This window comes from Protomyctophum bolini, assembly GCF_963924005.1.
Source record: "Protomyctophum bolini genome assembly, chromosome: 24".
In the NCBI taxonomy this organism is placed as follows: domain Eukaryota; kingdom Metazoa; phylum Chordata; class Actinopteri; order Myctophiformes; family Myctophidae; genus Protomyctophum; species Protomyctophum bolini.
Window position 1 is genome coordinate 17,434,702 of NC_137885.1, and position 26,365 is coordinate 17,461,066.

A 26,365-nucleotide genomic window follows, 5' to 3' on the forward strand; every position below is an offset into this window, starting at 1 on the left:
TGGCTGTTATACAGTGGTGTAAAAAGTAAAATATCAATGCTGCCTGCATGTAAAAATTATCTGTATAGTGTAAGTACAAAAGTGTTGGCTTCAATATGTACTTAAATGCTATACATACAACCATGTTACATTGCTGGTCTCAGGGCAGCCAAATGCTATACAAACACCAATGTTAAATTGCTGCCCTGAGGGCAGCTTTTGAATGCTGGTCTCAGGGCAGCCAAATGCTATACATACCCTAATGTTAAATTGCTGCCCTGAGGGCAGCATTTGAATGCTGGTCTCAGGGCAGCTTAAATGCTATACATACAACCATGTTACATTGCTGCTCTCAGGGCAGCATTTAAATGCTGGTCTCAGGGCAGCCAAATATCGTGCTGCACAGCCCTGTTGTTATTATTTGTATTATTGTGGTCCCTTTGCCACGAGGCAGCGGTTTTTAGAGGAGCTCGTGTTTAGCTCAGCTTCATTCCAGCCTCGTCACTCATCGTCATTTCACCCGGTGTTCACTCCACTCCCTTCCCCCCCGCTTTTCTGAAGCACACACACACACGCACACACCTCTTCAGCTGCAGGCCAAACGTGTGGAAACTACAAAATGACAGTGTATCTCTCTCTCTCTGCGCTATAGTCTAAACAGATTGTTGTGTGTCCTGGATTTATTCCTGCTAAACGCACCACTCCTCTCGGGTTTGACAATGCTCTCCTGTCAAGATATCACATGTCCGGTCAACAGAGCCGGCGCTTGGCTCGTACACACTGTACATTATATAGTATGTATATCAGTGCTTATTTGGCCATCGCTCAGCTAGGGACGGTCATGGAACAAGAGTTTGGTAACAGCTACCCCGCCTGTATCATATGAGACACGTGTGTGTGTGTGTGCGCAAGTGTGCGTGTGTGTGAGATGGGGTAAAGTGAGATAGAGAGATAGGCAGATACTGGCAGCAGGAGAGAGAATATGAGAGAGGAAAGGAGGGAATCTTTGAAAGAGACAAAGGCAGACTGGCTGAGAGAGAGGGGTAGAATGAGAAGGGGGGGGAAGGCCAACTAAAAGCACAGCTGTACAAATTAGCAAGAAAGAATAGAGAGGAGAGTTGAAAAAGTGACCACACAAGTATAAGTTGATAAGGAGGGTGAACCTTTTTTTCGCGTGCGTGTGTGCGTGCGACACGTTCTCCCAGGAGCTCGAACCTGTGGAACTGCCAAGCTCAGCTCCTTTGATAAGAATCTGCAAACTCTGTGGGAAAAGAAAACCCGTCTCTGTATAGTCTGTGTGTGTGTGTGTGTGTGTGTGTGTGTGTGTGTGTGTGTGTGTGTGTGTGTGTCATGTTTGTGCCCTGCATGGCCTCTCACATTGCTGAGATCTGCAAGATCCTCAAGGACACACTGATGAGGGCGGAGTCCTGAGATGAGATCACATAGATCTGGGGCTGTCCAATATAGACTTTTTTGCCGATATCCCGACATTGTCCAAGTTCCAACTCCTAATTTCTGATACCGTTATCAACCGATACCGCTTTATGCCTAATTGATGCCCCACTGGATGCATTCATGAATGTACGGTTTTCCAAATAAAACATAAACATAAATAAATTCAGGAGACAGTTTAATTAATTAAAACCGATAATGATATTTTCATATAATGTTTTTATGCATATATCGGCCGATAATATCGCACATCCATTCATAGATCCATACCACATAGTCTATGTGTGGGTCTTATAACTCGAGACCCAAACTAATTATCTTAGATTATGAATTAATCACGGAAGCCCTATTCCAAAACAGTGAAAATAGCTGATCTACAAGCATTTTTAGTTCAGCATACTCTATATACAGTATGGGAATTTTCTGACTTCCCACCTGGCACACCACATCCCCGGGTGTTACTGCATGCCCCAGGGGTCCTCCTCAAACCCCCATAACTCTCAGTTGTTACCTGTAAACCCATTAAGACCTGAGACCGATTCAACAAACGCCTTCTAAAATCAGTAGTTACCTTTCAAGATTTCTCCAAAATGTAAAAAAATGGCAGATGCTTTGCCATTTTTGAACCCTCTGAATGGCCGGGCAATGTTGGTACTGCAGGCGGGCTGGGCCCAGGCTGAATTTATGGATGAATTTGTGACGTAGACGTGACGCAGAGGTACCACAAGTCCGTGTGCGTGTGTGCGTGTATGGTTGTAATGCACGTAACTCGAGAACCGTTTGCCCCCACCGACACACCCAAATTCGACACACGTGTTCCACACCCCCACAGGGAGTGCAGTGCCCGGTATCGAGTCGATCGGACCCACGGTTCTCCAGAACCACCACAAAAGGCTCTGGTCAGGCTCTGCCAGTGGGCCTAATGAGCCAAAGTCCCCTCATCTGTGCAATTTCCAGCCTCTGCCTCAGCCAATTGATTGCCATGGCAACCCCACACCTGCAAATTGATTACTTAACCACTCCACTTTTCACAGTCAGTTTTGCACTCTTCAGACACAGGCAGACCGGTCCGGCAGATACAGAGATCTCCATGTGGGACACAGACAGATAGTTAAAACGGGTGCTGTGACAAGTTGACATTAGTATTATTATTAGGTTCCCAAGTTGCATCGTTCTCAAGTAGGTCAATGGCCGACGGGCACATACAGGTCTAGTTGAAGTGAATAGCGGGTGGCGGGGCTGTAGCTCCTCAATCTGTTCTCTAGATATATTATAGCTCTATGACAAGCTCGCCTCGCTGTGAGATTCTGTTATTTGAATATCCAATGCCAAAATCTAAAATGACGCGATTTCCCCGATTTGAATGGGTTACGGTCCATTCGGGACCGCTCCATTTACCTCGAGGGTCACCTCGACCCCACTTTGAGAACCACTGGTCGAAACCCTGTAAGGCCCATTACAGAATGAACAGAACAGAAGTAAAAATAAAAAGTATATAATTTGTAAATATATATTTTTAAATGTATTGGTACATTGTGATTATGAGAAATGGTCCTCAACCAAAACAGGCATTGCCGTTTCAGGCAAATTCTTTCAAGCCAAAGGACAACCCCCCCAAAATTACACCATATCGCCAAATAAGCTTAAATTAGGGGTGTTGCTTTATGAGCCTTCAAACCTGACATATTTATTAGCCTGCTTGATTGAAGGTTGCAGTAACATGTGCAAACATTGTCTCAAATTTTGAACGTATGAATCAACAAATATCCTCAATGTTGGACGTGCGTGTGCGTACTTGTGTGTGTTTGTGTGTGTGTGTGTGTGTGTGTGCGCATGTGCGCACTCGTGTGTGTGCTTGTGTTTGTGTGTGCTTGTGCTTGTGCTTTTGCTTGTGTGTGTGTGTGTGTGTGTGTGTGTGTGTGTGTGTGTGTGTGTGTGTGTGTGTGTGTGTGTGTGTGTGTGTGTGTGTGTGTGTGTGTGTGTGTGTGTGTGTGTGTGTGTGTGTGTGTGTGTGTGTGTGTGTGTGTGTGTGTGTGTGTGTGTGTGCGCGCGCGCATGTGCGCACTCGTGTGTGTGCTTGTGTTTGTGTGTGCTTGTGCTTGTGCTTGTGCTTTTGCTTGTGTGCGTGTGCGTGCGTGCGTGCGTGCCTGCGTGCGTGCCAGAGAAACTGAGAGACTTGGTGCATTTTTCAAATCCAATCCACTTTATTTATATAGTACATTTTTCATACAGGGTTACCAAAGTCCTGCAGAAGGAATCTCATGTGTTATAGGAATACTAAAAAATGTACTATACCTAAGAGCTTAATCAAGACACATTTAAATGTAACCACATTACATATTACATTATTATTATTTTAAACCATGGTTAACAGTTTAACTGCGTTCCACGTGTTCCACGCTATTTAATCCATTGTCCCCTCCCTGCGTAATAGAGCGCCGCAGTCCCTCCCCCTTTCAGAAAAACGAGTGGCCCAGGAAATGAAACCCCAATGCATTCTCCCATCGGCACTTTCTTATTTAATTTATTTAAAGACGGTTACGCCGCGGACAAAGCCAACTCGGATCGTGACAAATCATGACAATGAACACAATGTTTTGGGCCGATCAAATAATTTATAAGACGAAAAACAAAACAAATAGTGTTGTCTCCTGACTTTCTTTTCTTCTTTCTAATGATTTTATCGGCCCAAAACATTGTGTTCATTGTCATGATTTGTCACGATCCGAGTTGGCTTTGTCCGCGGCGTAACCGTCTTTAAATAAATTAAATAAGAAAGTGCTGATGGGAGAATGCATTGGGGTTTAATTTCCTGGGCCACTGGTTTTTCTGAAAGGGGGAGGGACTGCGGCGCTCTATAGCAACGTAATAGCGACGCAGATGGAAAAGGGCAAGCAAGTTAACACACAAATGACACATTCCTTGCCATGCGCATGATGGGAGCATTGCGTTTGCATGCGCACACACCCAGAGCTGGCCACATGCACACAGGTGCAAATCAGGGCATGTCTGCAGCATGCCTATTGACACTAAATCATCAATACTTTTGTTCAGCAATTGAATGCTTTATAGGCTACTTGAAGATGTACACAGAAGTTGGGGTGCATATATAGGTGATCAAACTAATAATCGACATTTTGTACCATGTTCTTTTTGCATCTTTTATTTTATCTTCTTACTTTCTGTTGTCTGTTGTGTTCTTATGTGTATAGGTAAAAAATAAATAAATAAAATAAAAAATAAAATAGCGAAATAGCTGATCTACAAGCTCACAATGTGTTGCGATACAATTTGTTGTGAGCTTATAGATCTGCTAGTGATGGTAATATATAATCTGGTTACATTTAATTGACTTGATTTAGTTATAATACACACAGACATACTGCTATTTTTGCAAGTCGGATTAATCAAAGTAATTGATTTTAGGCGATAAGAAAATTGCCTATTTTCACGTACATTCGTTGATAGAATAATAGAATAATTGCTATAGACGCTAATCGATAGTTACAGCCCTACACAGAAGCAGATGGTGCAGCAGAAGCCAGCCAGTTTTGTCGAGTCTCTCCAAGACATACTGACCCCAAAACCACAGTGTGGGGACTCATTCTGGGAAATCCCCCTTGCAAAAAATAAGAAACCTCAACATCACTCATCACATCATCCGTCGACGCCACTGGGAACGCAGCAGACGCAAGGACAGTGTGACCTCGACTTCAAAAAAATAAATAAAAAAAGGAAACTGCAAAATACAAGAGGCGGCGAGAGTCTCCGGGGCCACGGGGACATTAGATCACACAGCACACCGTGACAGTTCCCTGGGGCGGGACTGAGAGCCCCACGTTCGCCAGCAGCTATATCGTCCCATGTTTCCCTGGACGAACGAACCCTTTGCTTCGTACTGCACAGATGTAACGGATGGAAACCGCAAATTCAGAGAAAACATTTAAATGCTTAAGCACCGCACCCTCGCCTCCTTGTTTTTTCCCAGAAATGTTTTGATGCTTTCCAGCTTTTGCTGTCGACAGGTGTCCAAGTGATACAGTCAAGTGCCTCAGACCCACTGCTGTGAGGGTCCATTTTTGCACTCACTTAAATTAACATTGTTAACGTGTGTGTGTGTGTGTGTGTGTGTGTGTGTGTGTGTGTGTGTGTGTGTGTGTGTGTGTGTGTGTGTGTGTGTGTGTGTGTGTGTGTGTGTGTGTGTGTGTGGGGGGGGGGGGTGTGTGGGGGGGGGGGTGTGGGTGCGCGCGACTTGATGCATGTCAAATGTCCTATTGCTCATTCCTTTAAAATGCTGTTAAAAGTAATTTCTTTAAACCTTACTTCCAAGAAATCCTTTAAATAAGAGGCGAGTCTGAAAAGAAATTACATTCTCTTGACGTATTGGCAGATTCCTTTCACTTATTTGATGAAAAATAATATTTTAATGGCAGGTTATGTTCTTAATTTCCTTTAAGAGGCTAGTTCCTCAGGCCTGAATGTCAACACACTTTTCCTGAACCAGTGGTTCAGGAAAAGTACATTTTCAAGTAGATTTGCTGAAGTACTGTAGTTAAGCTGTAGTGTAGCTGCAGGTGCAATGTTTTCAGTTAAACCATGTGGTTGGAATGGAAAATGTCATTGTCTGTTTTCTATGTAGGCAGAACGATGTTCAACGCATTATGAGCCTGTATATATTGGCTATTTTCAAAAGCTCTTACTTTAAGTATAATTTGATGGCAAATTGGCAATACTTTTGTGCTTTTACTCATGTAGCAAAACACTTTTACTTGCAACAGATAGTACATCTACGTACAGTACATTGTGGATATTGTTACTTTGAATACTTTCATACTTCTTTACTTACTTACGTCTTCCACCACCACTGTCCTGAACAGAAACCTCCCTCTGTGAGCAAAACGATTCAGCATGCTTTTCCTCTTGTCTGCATAGAGCGATACTTTACTAAATGGGGGGGGATAGCTTAAACGTCAAAGTAACACACACACACACACACACACACACACACACACACTGATGAGAAACGCTTGCTCTCTGGGCAGGACTGCCATGGCACGAGTGCAATCACTTTTTCCCAACATCTGGATTCAATAAGCAGTCATCATCGGGGACCATGTTCGAGCCCCTCGTTGCCAGGGGCCACACAAAATGTGCTGACAGGCCCTCGTTCCCGTTCCGCCTCGTCACGTACCACTCGCCTTACTCGAACCCACAGCTCATTGTATAGTATACGTTCTCACCCCCGGGTCGTGTTGTCATCCTCTCTCTCTCTCTCTCTCTCTCTCTCTCTCACTGGTTTTGCAAGTAGATCGCTCCTATATACTCCCAGGTGATTTGAGGTTTCAGAGTTTTACTGCCTGCCGTCTAATTTAGTTCTGCTGATTTCAGTTGCTGTGTCATGGGGGGGGGGGGGGATAGAAGTTGCACCGTCATCCTTTGAATCAGACAGGCCAATGCCAGAGAGTTTACAGGAACCTGACATAAACCCAAATTTGATTGAAGTGAGCTATATACAGTAAATCACCTTAAATGTTTTACATGTGTGTTATGCCGCCCGCTGACTTTTCTTCCCACGGGCATTTGTCAGCAATTCTCACTGTTTATTTATTACCGTTCCATTGTCAAATCCGAATGTGTCTCGACCCCATGGGAGCCGAGGGAACAGATGTCTGCTCTGCGGCTGCCGTGCAGAAGACAACACCAGTGATTCATGTTGTCTTCAGATGACACTCCCTTGCAAACACTATCGCAGATTCAAGCGCCGATTCGGTGACATCGAATCCAGCCGCTTCTGTTCTGAGAATCAAGAGGGAATTCGGGGAAGTGTGTTATGTAACGCACGTGCACGTGCGTTACATGTGTGTTCATGTGCTTGCAGGCAGTGCGGGGTGCTCGATGTGCTGCTTCAGCACATTTCCAGCGGTTATCTTGGCTTTGTCGCTTACAGTAAGCTCCGGGGTTTGTCATATGGGGTGTGGGGGCTCCTTGTATAGGCCAGTGGAGCGCAAGGCTGACTTTATACTCTGTCACACCACACAAATGACTCGTTTTCAACAACGAGTTGACGTGAGTTACGTCTGACACTTTTTCTCCAGAGTTGAAATTGGAAAATGTGCACGTTTTGTCGGGCCGACAGTCATGTGATGAAGTATAATGCCTAATTTATGATCTGTTTTTGACGTCGCATGCCAAAAATATCTCACAGTGCGTCGTGAATGAGAGGTTGTACTGTAGATTGGCCGTTGTCGTCATCCGCTGGATGGATGCCCAGTTTTTTTTTTTTTTTTTTAAATAACTTTTTATTGAATTTTTACGTTTTCACATAGATGAATCATGAAAGATATCCCAGTTTGTTTATGGAAGGACTTCTGACTTTCACGTTGCTGCAAGGTCCCGTGCTGCACTATGCATTAAGGCTGTGGAGCTCTCAGAAGAAAATAAAACACCCAGGTGCACTGTGTCTCAAAGACGATATCCTCGCCCTCTGACAGTTTCTTTTTTACAGTCAAGTTAGGTTTTTGAGCGGTGCCAAACCGCTCCAATGAGTGACCGAGTGTGTATGTCTGTCTGAGTAACGACCCATTGACCCCTGCAGCTGATTGGGTCGCATTCAGGTCACACACTGTTGAGCAGCCTAAACAGGACACGGACGGACGGACGGGGAGGGGAAGGGAAGGCTTGTGCGTCTGTCTCGCTATCTGTTTGCACAGTTCCCTGTGACTTAGAGGTCTACGATCAGAGCCACCCCCCCCCACACACACCCAGGCCCAAAGGGCAGAGGCCTCCCTAAAAAAGAGAGACATCTTGTATCTCAAGAGGCTTATTACCTGTATAAATACAGATCTGTGTGTGCCTGTGTGTACATTTTATGCGCAATCCTCTTCATGTACTCTCATTTAATTCTATAGGAGTTGGACACATGCCAGCCCCATGGGCTGCAGAGTGTCAACGCACATCATGACATCACTTTAGCTGGTGGGGGTAATGTTTGGATTCACTCTTCAATACCCCCCACCCTGTGTGTGTGTGTGTGTGTGTGTGTGTGTGTGTGTGTGTGTGTGTGTGTGTGTGTGTGTGTGTGTGTGTGTGTGTGTGTGTGTGTGTGTGTGTGTGTGTGTGTGTGTGTGTGTGTGTGTGTCTCTCTCTCCCCTTCCATCGGTGGATCTGTTCCAACCGATCTCTCCAGCCTAGTGCACATGTCTTCTATACAGTCCTGGCACGGAATGTTTACGGAGTCGTAACCCATAGTAACGGGAGACAAGCTACTTGTACCATGTTGTAGGGCCAGCAACAAAAGGAGAGGCTGTAACATTATCGTTGCTTCCCGCCTCCTCTTCACCTATCTTTTATATAGTATCATTTGAATTTGACAAAGAAATTAGTAACTGAGATACCTCTTTTGTTTTCAGGCAGGGAAGAAGTCACGATAAACATTCCCTTGGCACCGGCTCTATTGTACACGCTAACGCTAACACGTGGCTGAGGTGGGCCAGTATGACTCCGGTTCGAGGCTTGTCGAATGAAACGTAACAGAATGCGACACCCCCGGAGCCACGGACTCTGCTTTTAGAAGAGCAAATGAGCTATTTGGCCCGAGCCCAATTCCAGGGGAAATACCAAACCCTGTCCTTTCTCCCACAGCGTAGCCAGATCCACCGCCTGTGCATTGTACGGACCATATACGCCAACTGACACAAGACCCATGTACGCAGGAACTCATATATGCCAACTGACACAAGACCCATGTACGCAGGAACTCCCACCTTAGCCAACGCAACGACAGATTTAATGAACGCTGGCAGCAATTGGAACATGCCTTCCTGTTCCTCCTGCTGACTCCCAAATCTCAGAGAGAACGTTGACAGTTTAACAATTTGGCCTCTGTGTTAAAGAGCATTCGGGCAGATATCGGAAAACCCACTGTGACAAATCACCGACTTATAACGGGTATGCAAGAGTGTGCTGTAACCACTTGAGCTTTACTAAAAGCGAAAATGGCTAGATCCAACTATTTTCGCTTTTGTTATAGCATTTTAAAATGTCTTGAATTTAGTTTTTTAGTTTTCTTTAATCTATTTTTAATTCGTTTTCGAAACATTGCACCTATAATGACGTGCCCAAGATAGTATGACGCCGGGTTGAAAGAAGTGGTTAAAGAGGGCGATGTTTGAGACCACTGGCGTGTTGTTTTGTTTCTGCGGTGGTGAGTGAGAGACAGATGTCTTGCAGGTTTTACGATGTGAATGCCTCTCTGTATTCCACCCAAGACGAGGGGGGGGGTGGAATACACTGTGTGTGTGTGTGTGTGTGTGTGTGTGTGTGTGTGTGTGTGTGTGTGTGTGTGTGTGTGTGTGTGTGTGTGTGTGTGTGTGTGTGTGTGTGTGTGTGTGTGTGTGTGTGTGTGTGTGGTGAGAGGCGCTGACCTTTTCCACGCGTGACGTCATATGACGCCTGATACGGCACCGAAGGTTGAAGGTGAACACAATACGAGGTCAGAAGATGTGAAGAGCAGACGCCATTAACACGTCAGTGGGAGGGCGGGGCTGAAACCAAAGGTGTCTACTGTCCTGTTCACGTTTCTATAGCTGACAAAGAGGATAGCAACACCAGACACATTCGTCACAAGGTCTCTTTATGCTTCCCATCTAAAAAAACAAACGCAATCCAGCCAGTGTTGATTTTGATTTTAGTTTTAGTCATAGTCTTTTGAATAGTTTTTTTTCATTTAGTTTCCAAGTCACATTTTAGTCAACTGGAGTGTTTTAGTGTTAGTCTAGTTTTAGTCGACTAAATATCATAAGAGTTCAGTCTACTAAATGTGCAGTTCATTTAGTCGACTAAAATGTATTTTGGCGGGCCTTGATGCCGTCGTAATGGCTGATTTTACACTTTCTGTAAATAGACTATCTACAAGCTCACACAACGCATCATGCTGTGACACGTTGTGAGCATGTAGATTGGCTATTTTCAGCATGCAACCAAGTGTAAAATGACTTATACTGGATCTCTTGTCCACTAGTCCCTACCCAACATTTTTTATCTAGTATTTGTTGATGAAATTGTCAATATATATTTAGTCTTAGTTTTAGTCATCATAGCTTAGTTTTCATTTAGTTTTCGCCAGTGAAAAAAGGTAGTCGACGAACATTTTTCACATAGTCTTAGTCGACGAAATCAACACTGAATCCAACACACAGTAATGTATAGAGAAATGAACATGCACATCGTCTTCCATCACAACTCATTTGTTTAAAAATAATAAGAAAGAAATATAACACCCAAATTAACAATACAAAATAAACTAATTCTTAAAGACATTTTTAGATAAATATATTTTTGCTATATAGTCCCGTTTCTTTGTGCTTACACTTAGGTGAATTGTGTCTATACGAATTATAGCCTATACGACCGCACGGAAATGAACGTGACAAGTGAAGTGATGGAAACCACCGATACTGCATGTAACACATTCTACAGGAAACAAACCACAGGCAACAAAGTAGACGAAATCAATAAACAAACCGTCTTTATTGCCCGTTCAGCAAGTATTATCAGATAACAATGCTTCCTCTGCTCTCACTGACTGATGAGATGTACAGTAACACACACACACGCACGCGCACACTTCTGTCTACATATTATTGGTTGAAATTGGATGGTTCAAAGTTCAAACCTTAACCTACTGTATGTAAACACTTGTTATATTTTGTTTTAAATTAAGAATTATTTTAAGAAAGATTTGATTGGATTGGATTTTTGTCATATTGTTCAATAGGTGCACAATATGACCTGGGTCTGGTCTTAGATTATAGGATCCATGCCCCCACACACAAACACAAACATCAGTGCGGTGCCAGTGATTTAGAAGGTCTTGGAATCCGTAGGTTCCCGGTTCGATCCCTGGCTCCTCCTGGCTGCGTACATGTGTCCTTGAACAACACACTTAAACCCTGACTGCAAGATTTCAAGGTCGGGGGTTGCATGGCTTCCTGCGTCATTGGTGTGTGAAATGTATGTGTCATGGCATGGCTGGGTGAATGTGAAATACAAGAAGGCGTTATAATAAATCCAGTCAAATTACACACATGCAGTACACAAATGCGCATAGTACACATACAGTTGCGCCACTTTACAGCAATGACAATGAACAGATCACTCACAACTGCATGACACTTTTATGACCGTGGTTTTGGTTAGTGCGGTGTGCAAGAACAAATATGCATGCCTGTAGGATGCTGGGCTTTGGGGCATGTATGTTCACACACTGCTGTGGAATTGAAGTGATCCAGAATTTACTGGCCTGCTTGGTTCATTTAAAGTGGCTAGAATGGTTCAATACATAAATTAATCTTTCATAGGTCATTAGTCTTCTTTATGGAATAATGATGGATATCTGCATTTTACAAATGCACAAACAATGCACTCTTCCATGCAGTGGTGTAAAGTATAGCTAAAGTTAATCAAGTACTGTACTTAAGTACAATTTTGAGGTACTTTTACTGTAGTGGAGTATTTCCAATTTTCAATACTTTTACTTCTACTCCACTACATATCCGAGTAACATATTGTACTTTTGCTCAGTTTAGTCCTATATATATATTCCGACCATTTGAAAATAGATGATCTACAAGCTCACAATGTGTCATGATGTGATGCCTTGTGAGCTTGTAGATCTGCTATTTTCAAATGATTTTTTTTTATAGATTTGAAAACTTGAAATGGGAAATTCTGTATGTAGGCCTACTTTTCCTTTTTTTAAATACATTTTGATGCCAATACTTTTGTACTTTTACTCAAACACATTTTTAATTCTGGACTTTTACTTGTAACAGAGTACATCTACATTGCAGTATTGATACTTCTACTTAAGTAAAACATTTGAGTACTTTTTCCACCACTGCTTCCATTACACATTAAGGTTGAGTTGAATTGACTTGACCGCTTGACCGCTGACCTCATGGAGTCATGAAAATGTCATTCATGCATTTTATGTGGAAAAGACTTTGCACCACATTTGTCACGGAGAAAACATCATGAAAATAGCAGAAAACACTTTGAAAAAGTATCATATGGGAAATCTCAAGGCTACATCAATGGCCATGTATAGCCAAACATTCCTGCATGACTTGCTGTTTTTCCAGAGCAATGTTTTTAATCCAGAATAATCCAGGAGTTTCTTTAGCCATCATTAAACCCTTTATATTGAGGTCCATATTTGTTCCCAAATCTCTTGTCGAATGGCTGATGAATTGAGACATATTTGACCACGCGGCAGCCATTTGATGAGATGGGAATCCCTGACGCGTTGCATGTTGATGAGGACTTGATGATTTACAATTCTCCAACTATTAACAGTATGCAACTCGAACATCGCTGAGTCGGCAGAAGCAGACTTTGCACTACTCGCTCGCCAATCAGTTCTGCATTATTGTCTGAGGTGGTTTTAGTCTGCATTTCAACCATAGATGTTATAATAGACCTAGAATACCGCCCGGAAATCCCTGCCCATTCATTTGAATTCAGTTGCTGACCCAGTGCAAAGCCCTTTTTACTGCTTCTTCCATATTGGGCCTGATGACGTCGTGGGGCCCTATACTATAGCATGCGCAGTAGTGTCCACATGGGGACTCTTCGAATTCACTGTATAGTGTCGTTTATGCGTGAGGATGCGTGATCAATGCCCATTGATCGAAGCTGTTTTCGCTCGTTCATAATAATAATAATAATATCTCAAACTTATATAGCGCTTTTCTGAGTACCCAAAGACGCTTTACATGGGGGGGGGCTTTACTGAGGTAACAACAAATAAAAACAACTTTATTAGAAAAAAGGAAAAAAAACACTAAAAGCTAAAGAACATTAAAAGACAGTGAAAAGGGTTAGCTAGGGAAGGCAGTTTTGAAGAGGTGGGTTTTTAGGGTGGTTTTGAAAGGTTTGAAGGGTGGGGGCATCTCTGAGTGCCTTAGGGAGGGCATTCCAATTGGGGCAGCAAAGGCGAAAGCTCTGTCACCCCACGTACGGAGTTTGGTTTTGGGGACGTCGAGGAGGTTTGCATCACCAGACCTGAGGGAGCGAGAGGGGACATGGCGTTTGAGGAGGTCACAGAGGTATGGGGGAGCCAGGTTATTTAGTGCTTTGTAGGTGGTCAGGAGTGTTTTGAAGTGGATTCTTTGTTTAACCGGTAGCCAGTGAAGGTCACGGAGGACTGGTGTAATATGGTCTCTGGAACGCCAGTGGAACGGGTACTGGTGAGCAGGCGGGCAGCTGAATTCTGGACATATTGCAGTTTATTGAGGACTTTGGAGGTTCATGTAATGGGCCCCAGCTGTGGTTGCACTGCACTACCAGATTCGGCCAACAGAGGATCTTCATTTATTCCCTTCGGTTCTGGCCATCTTTCTAGATCCGTTTGGGCCCAGCTGGCCATTGGCTGGCCCAGACAACGAGGCGGGACTTCCCCCCTTCTTCTCTGTTGGTTTTTATTTTGACTCGAGTGGGTGGGGAATCCCGATCATAGACTGTAACGGTAGCCACGCCCCTCAGAACATACGCGACTTTATGGTCATTCTTTTTATAAATGGGACCATAATTTTCCAAAAAGAATATTATGACATTAGAAATGAGACTTTAAACTAGTGACTGGAAGCAGAAAGTATTCATGACCATGTTTAGAAGTTGGAGCCAAATACATGGACTTCTATGGGGCTATGGGGTTTTTTGGGCCCAATGACAGCGCCACAACAGGCCATTATATGAACTTTCAGGAAATCCCGATTTCCTTAGTAGCTTCACAAAATATCTGTCTGACTGCCCCCCTGGTTTGAACCAACATTCATGACACACCGTATATGATGGAGACCACAGACATGCAGGATGTATAAATAGCAGCTATAGTCTATAGCAATAGAATGGATCTATAGTATAGCCCAACCTATAATGTGAATTCAGGCTCGGCGGCTCTTGTAAGGGCCGCCCTATACAATCCAGAGCCGGCGAGTGGGCCTATAGTGCCTGAATAGGCTACACATCATGTTCAAATAACTTTGTTCTTTTTTTAAATAGGCAGATGCTCGATCCTGTTGCTGTTTAGAATGATCAATTAACAAACAATAAATAAATAAAAATACTATTACAAATTACCGGTAGGCCTACTTTTTCCATACAGTATACGGTACTGTATAGTTTTACAGTAGAGTAGAGTTGAGGGACCCCCTGGGGACCCCCACACGGTAACTCTGTCATTTCTCACCCATTTCGGATGCCGGGCGGCTCACTGGAACCGGGCCGCCCGCCCCTTCCTGGGCACGTTCCTGGGGGTCTGTATGTTCCGGGGACCCCCACGGTAACTCTGTCATTTCTGGACCGTTTTGGACGCAGGGCAGCTCGCCGGAACCGGGCCAGCACCCTGGCCGCGTTCCTGTGGGTCTGGAACTTCCGGGGAACCCACACGGAGTTGCACCACTTTTTACATAACCTCTATAAACCACAGCATGCATCCGTATGGGGAAAGCTTTTGCGAAAACTATAGCAGATCGACAAGCTTACTGTAAACTTGACAATCAGCTTTTTTAAGCAAAAATCTTGCACATATCAATAATAGAAAATACACCAGCATGGAGCCCTGAGGAACTCCTCTCAACCTATGGGGTTTAAGTGGTTAATGATCCCTCCCTGTTTCTGTGTAAGATTACAAACAATGAATTACAAAAAATAAAGTCTGCATATCATTTTCATGCATGATTGATGTGAATAAGATATAGGCACGCGTGTAGAGCCTATCTTTTTCTAAAAGAAAAACGAGAAGAAAACCATCGTCGGATCACGCTCCACGAGTAGGCTATATCTTGTTCATTTGCCTTTCAGCATCGACTCGTCTCGTCGTATCCAGCAGTTCTGGAGGCATGCCAGCACCCGCCCTGTATGTGAAATCACCATCGAGGCGCACGGAGTTGACAAGTGCGCCTCCCCCTCCAAACGTTGTTTGACATACCCGTCGTTATAGGCTTCGCCTCTGGCAACCTTCTTTTTTTTTTGCTCTCTTCTTTCTTTTTTTTCTTTTTTTTTTAAGGCGAGCTCAAAGCCACAGATTATATATTGTGCTGGGGAACCGTGCGGGTTGGTACATAGCCTAGGGAGATTCGCCGAGGAGGAGAATTGTTCTGCCTCTTCCCCTCATTATAGGAGACAAGTTGCGCGTAAAAACGACACTGGACATCCCTGGAGGAATCGCTCAGGACAGGAGAGATAGGCTATAGCTAATTCCATTTTATTAATTTGATATTTCTTTGCACTTTGCACGCTGAAGATGAGCTGCGGGCGGGTTTTCCTTTAATTCTTCCTTTCTTTCTTTCTTTCTTTCTTTCTATCTCTTGTGCTTTGCAAGGATGATCGGGTGCAGACAGAGACACCACTAATGGACTTAACGACACTATAAGCGCGCACGGCACCTGTGGATGCATGCTCGAACCCCCAACATTTACGCACTGAATAACTGAACCCCTTCCCTAAATGTTTCCACTCGGAGCCACTGCAAAGGTCGGATCGGACGTCATACTGAGTTGATATCGGTTATTATTCACATAGTTGGACATAATTCTCAGCCCCTGACACTCAGACAGACAGGCAGCCTCCGAAGATGCTGCTGAGTGTGTATTCTCTCCTGGCGGTGATCCCCGTGCTCGTGCGCGGCTCCTACGTGCCGTGCGAGCCGTGCGACCAGAAGGCGCTGTCCATGTGCCCGCCGGTGCCGGTGATGGGCTGCCCCAACCTCGTCAAGGAGCCCGGCTGCGGCTGCTGCCTGACGTGCGCGCTCGACGAGGGCCAGCCGTGCGGCGTGTACACCCGGCCGTGCATGCGCGGGCTCCGCTGCCTGCCGCGGAGTGGCGAGGAGAAGCAGCTGCACGCGCTCCTGCACGGCCGGGGCGTGTGCGCGAACGAGAAGCTGTACAAACTGATGCATTCGTCGAAGAAGGGTAAGAAACCACGCTGCATGCACGGCTCCTCTGGTTTATTGGGATTGTGATGAATGGAACCAAATGGACCCAATATGTGTTTGAGTTAATGGAATAGAGTAACTATAGGCTATAGGAAATTATTGATTTCCTTTAAGGAGTGAGGACTTGTGAGAATTATGTCCCTATTCCTCTGGTGCATGTGCTATATAAATGAAAGATCTAAAAAAATATATATATATATATATATATATATATAAAGCATTCTATTTATTTGTTTTATATACATACATATAGGGTTATATATATATATATATATATATATATATATATATATATATATATATATATATATATATATATATATATATATATTCTTGTAAGCAGTTTGGTCAAACCCATTTCGGGATATAAAGCCTGAATTTCACAAATCCCGATATAAAAGTCACGCTCTCTCATATTAGCTGCAGGCTATACTCCACTCAATTGTTATGAAAATGTTATGGTTATTAATCATGCCTATATAGTTGCCTGGCTTCTGCATGTATTGGCCTGGGTGTGGAATTTGCAGGCGGTTTGGGTCGACTCCTCCTTAAGACGGGCTGACAGACACCTGTCATTATTAGGCGCACACGACTCAGAGGCCATGCAGGCCGTGACCTGGCGAACCCTGATCATGTCAACGACTGCATGCTGCCGAGTGCCGATCAACCTGTCATCTCTGTCTGAAAGCCGTGGTGTGGTGTGGTGGTGGGACTCTAAAGAGCCGTAAATTAGTGGGTTTCGTCTCGGGGGGGGGGGTGCCCTTTTCGTGTGAGTGACGTCGCCGCGAGGCACGCGCGGGCCAAATAATATACACCAGGGAGAATATTATAGGCGCTGTTACACGAAGAGGCTCGTTTGAATGACATTTTAGGGACAGTCGCAGACTAGTGTCTGCAGCAGCAGGGAGGGCTGTCCAAACGGCTTTGTGTGTGCATGGCCTGCGGCAGGCCAGCTTGTAATTTGAGACATGATGGAGCACAAGAGTTTTCTTTTTTTTTTTTTTTTTCCCCCTTCACTGTTGAAATGTCTCTCTTTTTCTTTTTCGGTCTGTCTGACACTTTAGGCTATTACCCTGCACTCTGCATTGTCTGTGCAGGTGACACATGTTTCCACAATATTGAACTTGAACCTATATTTAAATCCCTGTATTCCCCTGTCGTTATTCATCCTCTGTCATGTTCTTGCTATTGTCCACAGTCCTTCAGATCAACCCCCCCCCCCCCCCCCCCGCACCTCCTTAACCTCCATCACACCTCATTCATTTGTCCGTTCTTTCTTTTCCCATCCTGAGTGGCACCATCTCCTCTTCCGCCCCCCCCCCCACCCTCTACCTCCCCACTCCATCTCGTCCTGTCACCCCCTCCTGCCCGCTGTCATTATAGCCTCTTTCACTTCCCTCTACCCCTCTTCTCTCTCTCTCTCTCTCTCTCTCTCTCTCTCGCATCCATTTTTCGTGCTTTTCTCTCTTCCTCCTGTCACTTGCTTCCATCATTCCCTATAGCCACCTTCCCTCCCTCCCTCCCTCCCTCCCTCTCTTCTCCAGTCCTCATCCCGTCCGTCCGTCAGACTCCCAGCTTTTCCTCCTTGTTCCTATAGGCCTTTCTATATATACCCTCCCCCTCAATCTCTTCTCTCCCCCTCCTTCCGCTGAGTGTGAGCTGAGTGTGTGCAGGCTCTGTAGTGATTCAGCAAAATGCTGGCTGGCTGAGTATGGATCACCCCCCCCCACACACACACACACACACACACACACACACACACACACACACACACACACACACACACACACACACACACACACACACACACGTGCTCCAGTGCATGTACAGGTATGCATGCCAGCATGCAACCACATACGTATAGATAGGCCTACCGTACCTTGTATCTTCATATTTTGTTTTAGTTTTTCATACATTTATGCCTTACTGATAATACAGTGTGACACAAAAACTTTGGCGATGTGACGTGATATGAGCTCGTAGATCACAACATGATGTGAAATAATCGATCGTATATCTTATACCTCTTATCGTATCGCATAGTGACGGTAAATATTTTATTCAGATAGCACAGTCCAGCTTTATATGATTGTAGTGGAGTAAAAAGTACAATATATGCCTCAGAGATGTATTGGATAACTAGAAACTATTGAAAAGTGGAAAGTAAAAGTACCAAAGTAAAGGTGCTACGATACTTTCCACCATTGTTAACAGAGATATGAAGAACTATCTGCATAGATTGATGTACAGTGTGAGTCAGTGTGTGCTCTGGACCCTTTTAAACTAAAGTATCAATATGTGAACAGGTTCATTCTGAAATAACATTCCCACACCTTCTGAAAGACAAACTGACCCGACGGAAGGAAAACTGATGAGCCTAGAATGCACCCCAAACACTGGACATTTCAATACTTTTGCTGGACATAATGACGCCAATGTTTTCTAGAGATCATTTTCCATAAAAAGAAACTGAACAGTAAATAGCCAAGGATTACTGAACAGCATTCTAAGAATAAGCTCTTCTTGTCCCTGCACCAATGCAAGACAAAATAGTCATCCAAACGGGTCCAAGGGTGGTGGGACTCGTCCTAGTTTTGTTCACAACCCCTTCCAGAAAGGGATCAAATTCAACAGAATCATCACATCTCTCGCAGCTCCACCACAAGAAGAGGGAGGCTAAAAAGAGAGAGACATTATCAGTCAGCAGTAATCAGATTAGAAGATGGCGGGGATTAACAAGTGCAGACTTGATTAGACTTGCACTTATCCCCCCCCCCCCCCCGACACCCCCCCCCCCCCCAAGAAAAGTATGTCAGCAGAAAACTGGTGGGCGGTGGGGGTGGGTGGGATAAATGTCTCTTGTCCTTCTCCCGATAATTGACTCCCGTGTACAGGGGTATAGAATAGATCATTGTCATCATCATTAGTATAATAACAATAAATCATCTTCATGGTGGGGTCAGAGGCTTTACTCTACTGTATGACAGAGAGGATTTCATGGGTTTAATGTACATGTATGGCTTCATGTCATGACCTCAGGCGCGCTGACCTTGTTTCCCTTATAGGCGTAGCTTAGGGATGGCGTCATCATGCAAAGCTCAGACAGGTTGGGTGTTTGTCCCCCGGGGAGTGAGTGAGTGAGTGTGTGTGTGTGTGTGTGTGTGTGTGTGTGTGTGTGTGTGTGTGTGTGTGTGTGTGTGTGTGTGTGTGTGTGTGTGTGTGTGTGTGTGTGTGTGTGTGTGTGTGTGTGTGTGTGTGTGTGTGTGTGTGTGTGTGTGTGTGTGTGTGTGTGTGTGTGTGTGTGTGTGTGTGTGTGGGGGGGTTACAAGGCAAATCTTTACTGTGTTCCAAAAGTGGAAGCCGAAACATGCACATGATGCGTGACAGCCATGGCTGAGGACATATTATGGCAAAAAACTGTAAGTTAAATGCCACTATATGTACCTGCATTTTGGATATAAATGCTACAGTAGCTGATATCCAGTGTGTGTGTGTGTGTGTTGTGTATATATATATATATATATATATTAGCTTTAGTGAGTTTTACCTGCATGCTAGCTATTGTTTCATGTGAGATATTGGCACTATGCTCAAATGTCCATCGCCAGTTTGGATGGTATAGCCTACACCCTACACAATAGTACAACTAATCTATAAGCTCACAATGCGCGCGTAGCGCAGTTTTCACAATTTAAAAATCCCACCCGTGTGAAGTGAGCGGCGCTCTTATCATTGTTCTATCATAATTTGTTAATGGGAATGTGTACGACCGAAATAGCCAATTTGCTCATCTATAATCTATCTATAAATGCACCAAGTCTCTATCTGTCTGTCTGTATGTCTGTCTTTGTGTAATCCACGTAACTCGAGAAGCGTTAGCCTCACCGACTTAAAACTCGACACACACGTTCCACACCACCACAGGGGGTGCAGTGGCCGGTGTCGGTCGGACCAACGGTTGTCCAGAACCGCAACCAAAAAGGCATCTGCCTGGGCTCTGGACAGGGCCCCTGCCCCCTGCCCATGAGTGTCCATATATGGACCTGGCCTGTTCTGACATCATTCTGACGTCTGCATAGACTCCATATTTGGGTATGCCTGACAAAGAACTCCATATATGGGCATAAAAGGGACACAGACATAATATCTGGGTGGGGCATGCATTTCCAACTTGCCAGTGCCCAATGAGCACCGCTGTGTATAGAGGCCCCACAGGCACCGCTCTAGTATGACGTAAATTATCCATTCATTGTCAATGTGAATTTAATGTTTGTGTAGGACAGAAATAGAAGATTTGCTCAGACACATATGACGTAAATTCTCCTGGCATTTAATGTTTGTGTTAGGACAAAAATCTACACTATAGCTGAATATAGGAGGGGCTAGCACCCCTCAAAAAGTAATAATCATGAATTAATCATAATCAAGGCAAAAGTTTTAAATAATTGTGATTTTAAGTCATGTCACCCAGCATTGGTTTATTCAGATGTACAGTAACAGAGAGAAGCCCACAGGCCTCACCACTAATTCCAGCCTGCATTCAGAGGACAGTGAGGTCTGTGATTGGTGCGAAGATGTGTCGCGTGTTTTTTAAAGGCTCGTTCAAAGGCCTTTTTAAAGGCATTCATTGGAGAAAAAAATAAATGAAAGCAGCCCAGTGTTTCTAGGGATCGGGACCCAAAATGGAGAACTTGTCCCCGGTGGGTTGCCACATGACAAGTGTAATAGTATGTTTTCTTGACTCTGGGGTGCTAGTGTGAGACTAATGTCTCATTTAGGTCGCTGGCTATAAAAGTTTGAGACCATATGGTCTACATATACCCCAAAAATGCTAACTTGACCTGCCACAAATGTAGGCTGTGTTGTCACGCATGTCAACACATGGTGTCTGAAGTTGGCCAGCGGCCACGGACTGCACTAAACATGGACGCACGGTCCACAGAGACATCATCACATCATTTCATGTCTTTTCTTGCCCAGTGTCTGGTCTCTCTCATTCCTACAGCTGTACAGTATAGTTGTCTTAACCGCATGAACCCTAGACTACCTATTCTGGGCATGTCATAATAGACAAACATTCTGCAAAAAATATGCGAACATTCTGCGAAAATGGCAGATCTATGAGCTTCTGGCACGATTGAGAGCTTGCAGATCGTCTATTTTTGGGAGATTTGGTGTAAAGGGGAAAAGCGAGGGGAACCCCTGGGGGACCACCGTCAACTGAAGTATATAGGGTTTGGTTAACCAGTCCAGGCATGGGAGAGATATACCTGTGAGGGAATAGAGTTAGAAGAATATGACTTCTTATGAATGAACACATGCATACACTTTATGGAATTTGCAATTAATGTTATAACAAAATGAGCCACAGAGATGAGTCTGTTATTAATACAGTTTTCTCACAGAAACTCACAGTTTCACACTTCAATCCATGCCATGCAGTTTCGCACTTCAATGCATGTCAAAGCATGGCACCATGCAGTCATGGGGGGAAATATTTTTTAGCACTCATCTAGTGACTGCACCTCTCAACAGAAAACAATAAACATCTACGTGTATGTCGGCACTCAAAGCAAGTGGTGAAAACCAGTACAACGTGGTAGTGAATGTTGAAAACCAGGAGATATAATTGTCTGGAGTCGGGACTCGGGACACACAGCTTGACACAATCCCAGCCAAACCACGACATCTGGTCACCGTATAGTAACTTCGCCGTGAACTTGACTTAACTTGCTCTCTCTCTCTTCTTCCCTCCCAGATGGCGAGTCCCCTGACGAGGCCATGTTACCCATTCCAGAGTCCATCCTGCCCCAGACGAAGGTGCCCACGAACAGAAGGGACCACATTGTCAGCTTGAAGGCCCAGGCCAAGAAGCATGCAGAGGACCGCAAGAAGTGGCTGGCGAGAGGGAGACCCGCTGCCGGCGGCCTGGACTACGCAACCCGCCCCGTGGAAAAACTACAGCCGGAGTTTGTACGTCAATCGGTGGGCCTGCATTTATGCATGGGATTACACATATGGGATTCAAACGGGGCATTCGCACGCACGCACACACACACACGCACACACAAACTACACACACAGCGAGACGGCTATGAGTGTAATTTGGATTACACTTTATTTAGACAGATGCTAGGTTCATTGTTTACCTGGTAATGGCGTATCATACATCATATAGTTTCAATGTACAGATTATTTTGATAGTACGCATATTGTTTAGACTGATGCTAGGTTCTTGGTTTAGCCATGATCCTATATTTATTGAGGCACTACACTGTCTCTCTGCATCTGTGATTATCTTGCTTATTGTAAGTCGCGTAAGAGCGTCTGGTAAATGCATGAAGTGTAAATTGCACATATCCACAAGCTGCATAACTGAGTGTGTGTGTGTGTGTGTGTGTGTGTGTGTGTGTGTGTGTGTGTGTGTGTGTGTGTGTGTGTGTGTGTGTGTGTGTGTGCGTGTGCGTGTGCGTGTGTGTGCACTGTGTGTATGCGCGTGTGTAGGGGCCCTGCAGAAGGAGATTAGACAATCTGATTCAAAGCATGAAGGACACCTCACGGGTCTGGGCTCTGTCCCTCTACATCCCAAACTGTGACAAGAAAGGTTTCTTCAAGCGCAAGCAGGTATTTCTACAGTGAAAGCAGATGAGCCTGTCTGACATTGTGTATAAATAGGGATGAACATACCAAGGACCCCCAAATCTGCTATTTGAAGATGTTTCTGCCACAATAATCTCATCAATTGAATTTGAATTTAGATCCATTGAAATCCACAAGCTCATGAAGCGTTGCATCGCAAATTCGAAGCACTCAGTAGTGGATCATCTATTTTTGAGCGGTGCAGCCGCTCCCATATACAGCTTTGTGTGTTTGTCAGTTTGTGCACGGCATGTGTTTGTGTAGCACGGAATGTGAGGATTTGTTTGGCTGATGTATGATGACGTTCTCATCATCATACATCATCATTGTGATAAAAGGCACCGCTCACTTCACACGAGTCTGATCTTTTATTTGTCAGCTGTTTTGTGAAGTAGATATAAGACTTAAGTGGTGAAACATCTCTTCCCACTATGTTTATCTGCAGTGTAAGCCATCCCGCGGGCGGAAGAGGGGGATCTGCTGGTGCGTGGACCGCTTTGGGGTGAAGCTCCCGGGCATCGACTACAGTGGAGGGGACCTGCAGTGCAAGGAGACGGACAGCAGCAACAGCAACACCAACGAATGAGAGCTAGAGAGAGAGGCGGGCTCAGCCGCACTTCCTCTTGAGTCCGTTCTCTTCTTCACTTGTCAACCTGCCAATCAAGCTAGCACAATTGACGACTGCCAATCGAGAGAAAAAAAGAATAATAATAATAATACGGCACAAACGCTTTATGTGTGTGTGGTTCAGGTGTGTGTGTGACGGTCTGCGTAGGTGTTATATCGGGGAGCCGAGCTGAGAGAGTTTGGCGGAATCCATCTCTGGTATCGATATAGTGTCATATTTCAGCCTCATTAACCCTTTAATCAACCAGAATGTACCGTGTTCACTCTCCAGTGACTATGTAGCCATGTTTGAGGTGAACGAAAAAGAACGACCATCTTTATAATACCATAGAAATAAATAAATACGCACGCACGCACGCATGCACGCACGCACACACATACACACACATGTTATTGGTCAAAACACTTAAAATGATATTAAAGACAAGATTTCATGTACTGTAAATGTGGCTGAAGCATCAGATTGTTCATTACCCTGTGTGTGTGTGAGAGAGAGAGAGAGAGAGAGAGAGAGAGAGAGAGCTGGCTGTAGGGAAAGGAGTCTGGTGGAGTTCATGTTGATATGAATTACTGGCTGTAGAGAACGAAATCTTGTGGAGTTCAAGTTGACGTGAATTCCGTACAGGAGCTGCTGTAGGGAACTTGGTGGAGTTCATGTCTGTCTGTTGGAGTGGTCTATTTAGAAAATAGAAAACCACATAGCTCTTTTGTCCTAAAGCTTCAGCCATTGCAGAGCACTTTGCCATTGCCATGCCTGTCCTGCCAAATTGAGGCACTCCGTCATCATTTGAGGTTGATATTTGGGCCTTGTCACCTATCCTAGTATCAAGGTTGATGGCTTACATTTGCACAAGAGTGGAGTTCCTGAACCACGAAGCAGAGGCTTGTGGGATATTTCCAAACATTAGACATTGCTGCTCATTGAGTCTCTGGCTCTAGCACACTAACCCTGTAATACTGTATATAGGCAGTCCAGATAAAACAAGACTTTATCGTATAGCAGTAGTACTGTATAAGGCTGGTTATTTGGTACTGAATATCTTCTTGAAATAATGCAGGCCTACTTCATGTTCCGACAACTGGTAAAAATAATGCATCAAGAACTTGCAAGTTGTGTGACTGTATGTGTCTGCGTATCTGTTTGTGTGTGAGTGCATTCCCTCCCTTCCAGTCAGTTCAAATCAACTTTCTCTCACTAGCCAATGCAAGCTACAGACAGTAAGAAAATCATGGTGCTGTGAATTTTCCTACATAGCTCGCACGCAAATCATTATGCAAACACACACGTTGCATATCTTAACCAAGCTAATTGTGACTTCCGGCCTGGTTTTTCCAACCTAGAAAAGGTCTCCCAAGTTTGCATGTAAATTCAAGTGCCTTCCATCTCACGTCACTTTGAATTGTGATTTGCATGGAGAGCCATGTTGTTTGAACAAAGGAATGCTCCTGCCCATTAGAATGGAATAACAAACAGTGCAGAATTGGCCCTATAGGATGGTTTTATTTTCCAGTTGCCTGCTCAGAAAGGTTATGCATAATGTTCCCGTCAAGGAGTGTATATGAACATTGCTATATTTTTAAGTATTTCACGTTTTCAGTTATAGTCTTGACACTCAATCATGTAACCACTTAAACCTAGTATATTGGAGCCCTTTATAACAAACCTCTTGGGTGAAAAATGGCTGATCTACAAGTTCACAATGCATTGCTGTTGTGAGACTTTCGGTTGGCTATTTTTGCCAAAGGTTCACCCCGGAATGGGGACACTAGGGTTCATGTGGTTAAGGAAACGTGTGTGCAGTTTACTGCCACATCTGTGACATGGACAAGGGCCAATCAGCCTAATTTCCGCAACTTTACTTTCATGCTTGTTTGTTATGTTTAATGGATACACGTAAATGCGGTGACATTTCATACTTTGCTGATTATCAAAGGTGACAAAGATCAATGTGAAGCAAACGGTGAAATATTTATCAGGTGTGTATAATTGATGTACTCATTTCTTTTTTTTCTTCTTTTTTGTAATGACAAATCACTTATTTAAATAAAGTTCCAGTACTTGTGAGGTTGTGTTGTGTATACCTGTTTAGTGAAAGTCATTGAATTCTCTCTTTGAGTCTCCTACCAGAGACTTTGGATTTAGGATTAGGAATGTATCAAAAACACAAATCTCCATGAATTCGAGGCTTCATGAATGGTGTGTAATTGATAGAGAATAAGTCATTTTTTGAGTGAACTACTCCTTTAACCCATTGATACAGGTGCAGCAAATATGTTGTTTTACCTTGGACTTGAGATGCTACCTCTGTCTCATTAGTAATGAGCAGTTGAGACGAATAACCATCTAAGTTTTTTCTGACCCCTCCCCGAAAAGGCTTACAGCAGTGATACTCAACCTCAGGCCCGCGGGCCACATCAGGCCCGCGGGCCCATTATGACTGGCCCACCAATGAAAATCTAAAAAAAAGAAGAAAAAAAAATCTGGAAAATGAAATAAAAATAAATAAATCTGAATGAAGTTATCTTTAATTACATTATTATAAGTAATACTATTAGAGTTGTACTATTACTCGAACGAAAATAAAAGCTTGGGGGGGGGGGGGGGGGGATGCAATGCAAATGAAAGACATATACTGTCTATCCCTATTCCCTGACATAATTTTATAGCTATAA

General features: G+C 44.1%; 1 protein-coding gene across 2 annotated transcripts; it reads left to right on the forward strand.

The window, feature by feature from the left end:
• The first annotated feature begins 15,523 nt into the window (after nucleotides 1-15,523).
• Nucleotides 15,524-25,757, forward strand: LOC308311887 (insulin-like growth factor-binding protein 5). 2 transcript variants are annotated; one of them, XM_080758661.1, is made up of 4 exons: nucleotides 15,524-16,403; nucleotides 22,185-22,411; nucleotides 22,931-23,050; nucleotides 23,511-25,757. In XM_080758661.1, the coding sequence occupies exons 1-4, from the start codon at nucleotides 16,067-16,069 to the stop codon at nucleotides 23,649-23,651; spliced, it is 825 nt and encodes a 274-aa protein (XP_080614787.1). In that variant the 5' UTR covers nucleotides 15,524-16,066; the 3' UTR covers nucleotides 23,652-25,757. The 2 variants fall into 2 exon arrangements, with proteins under 2 accessions (XP_080614787.1, XP_080614788.1); XM_080758662.1 differs by having other exon boundaries at nucleotides 22,185-22,399.
• The last annotated feature ends 608 nt before the right edge of the window (nucleotides 25,758-26,365 follow it).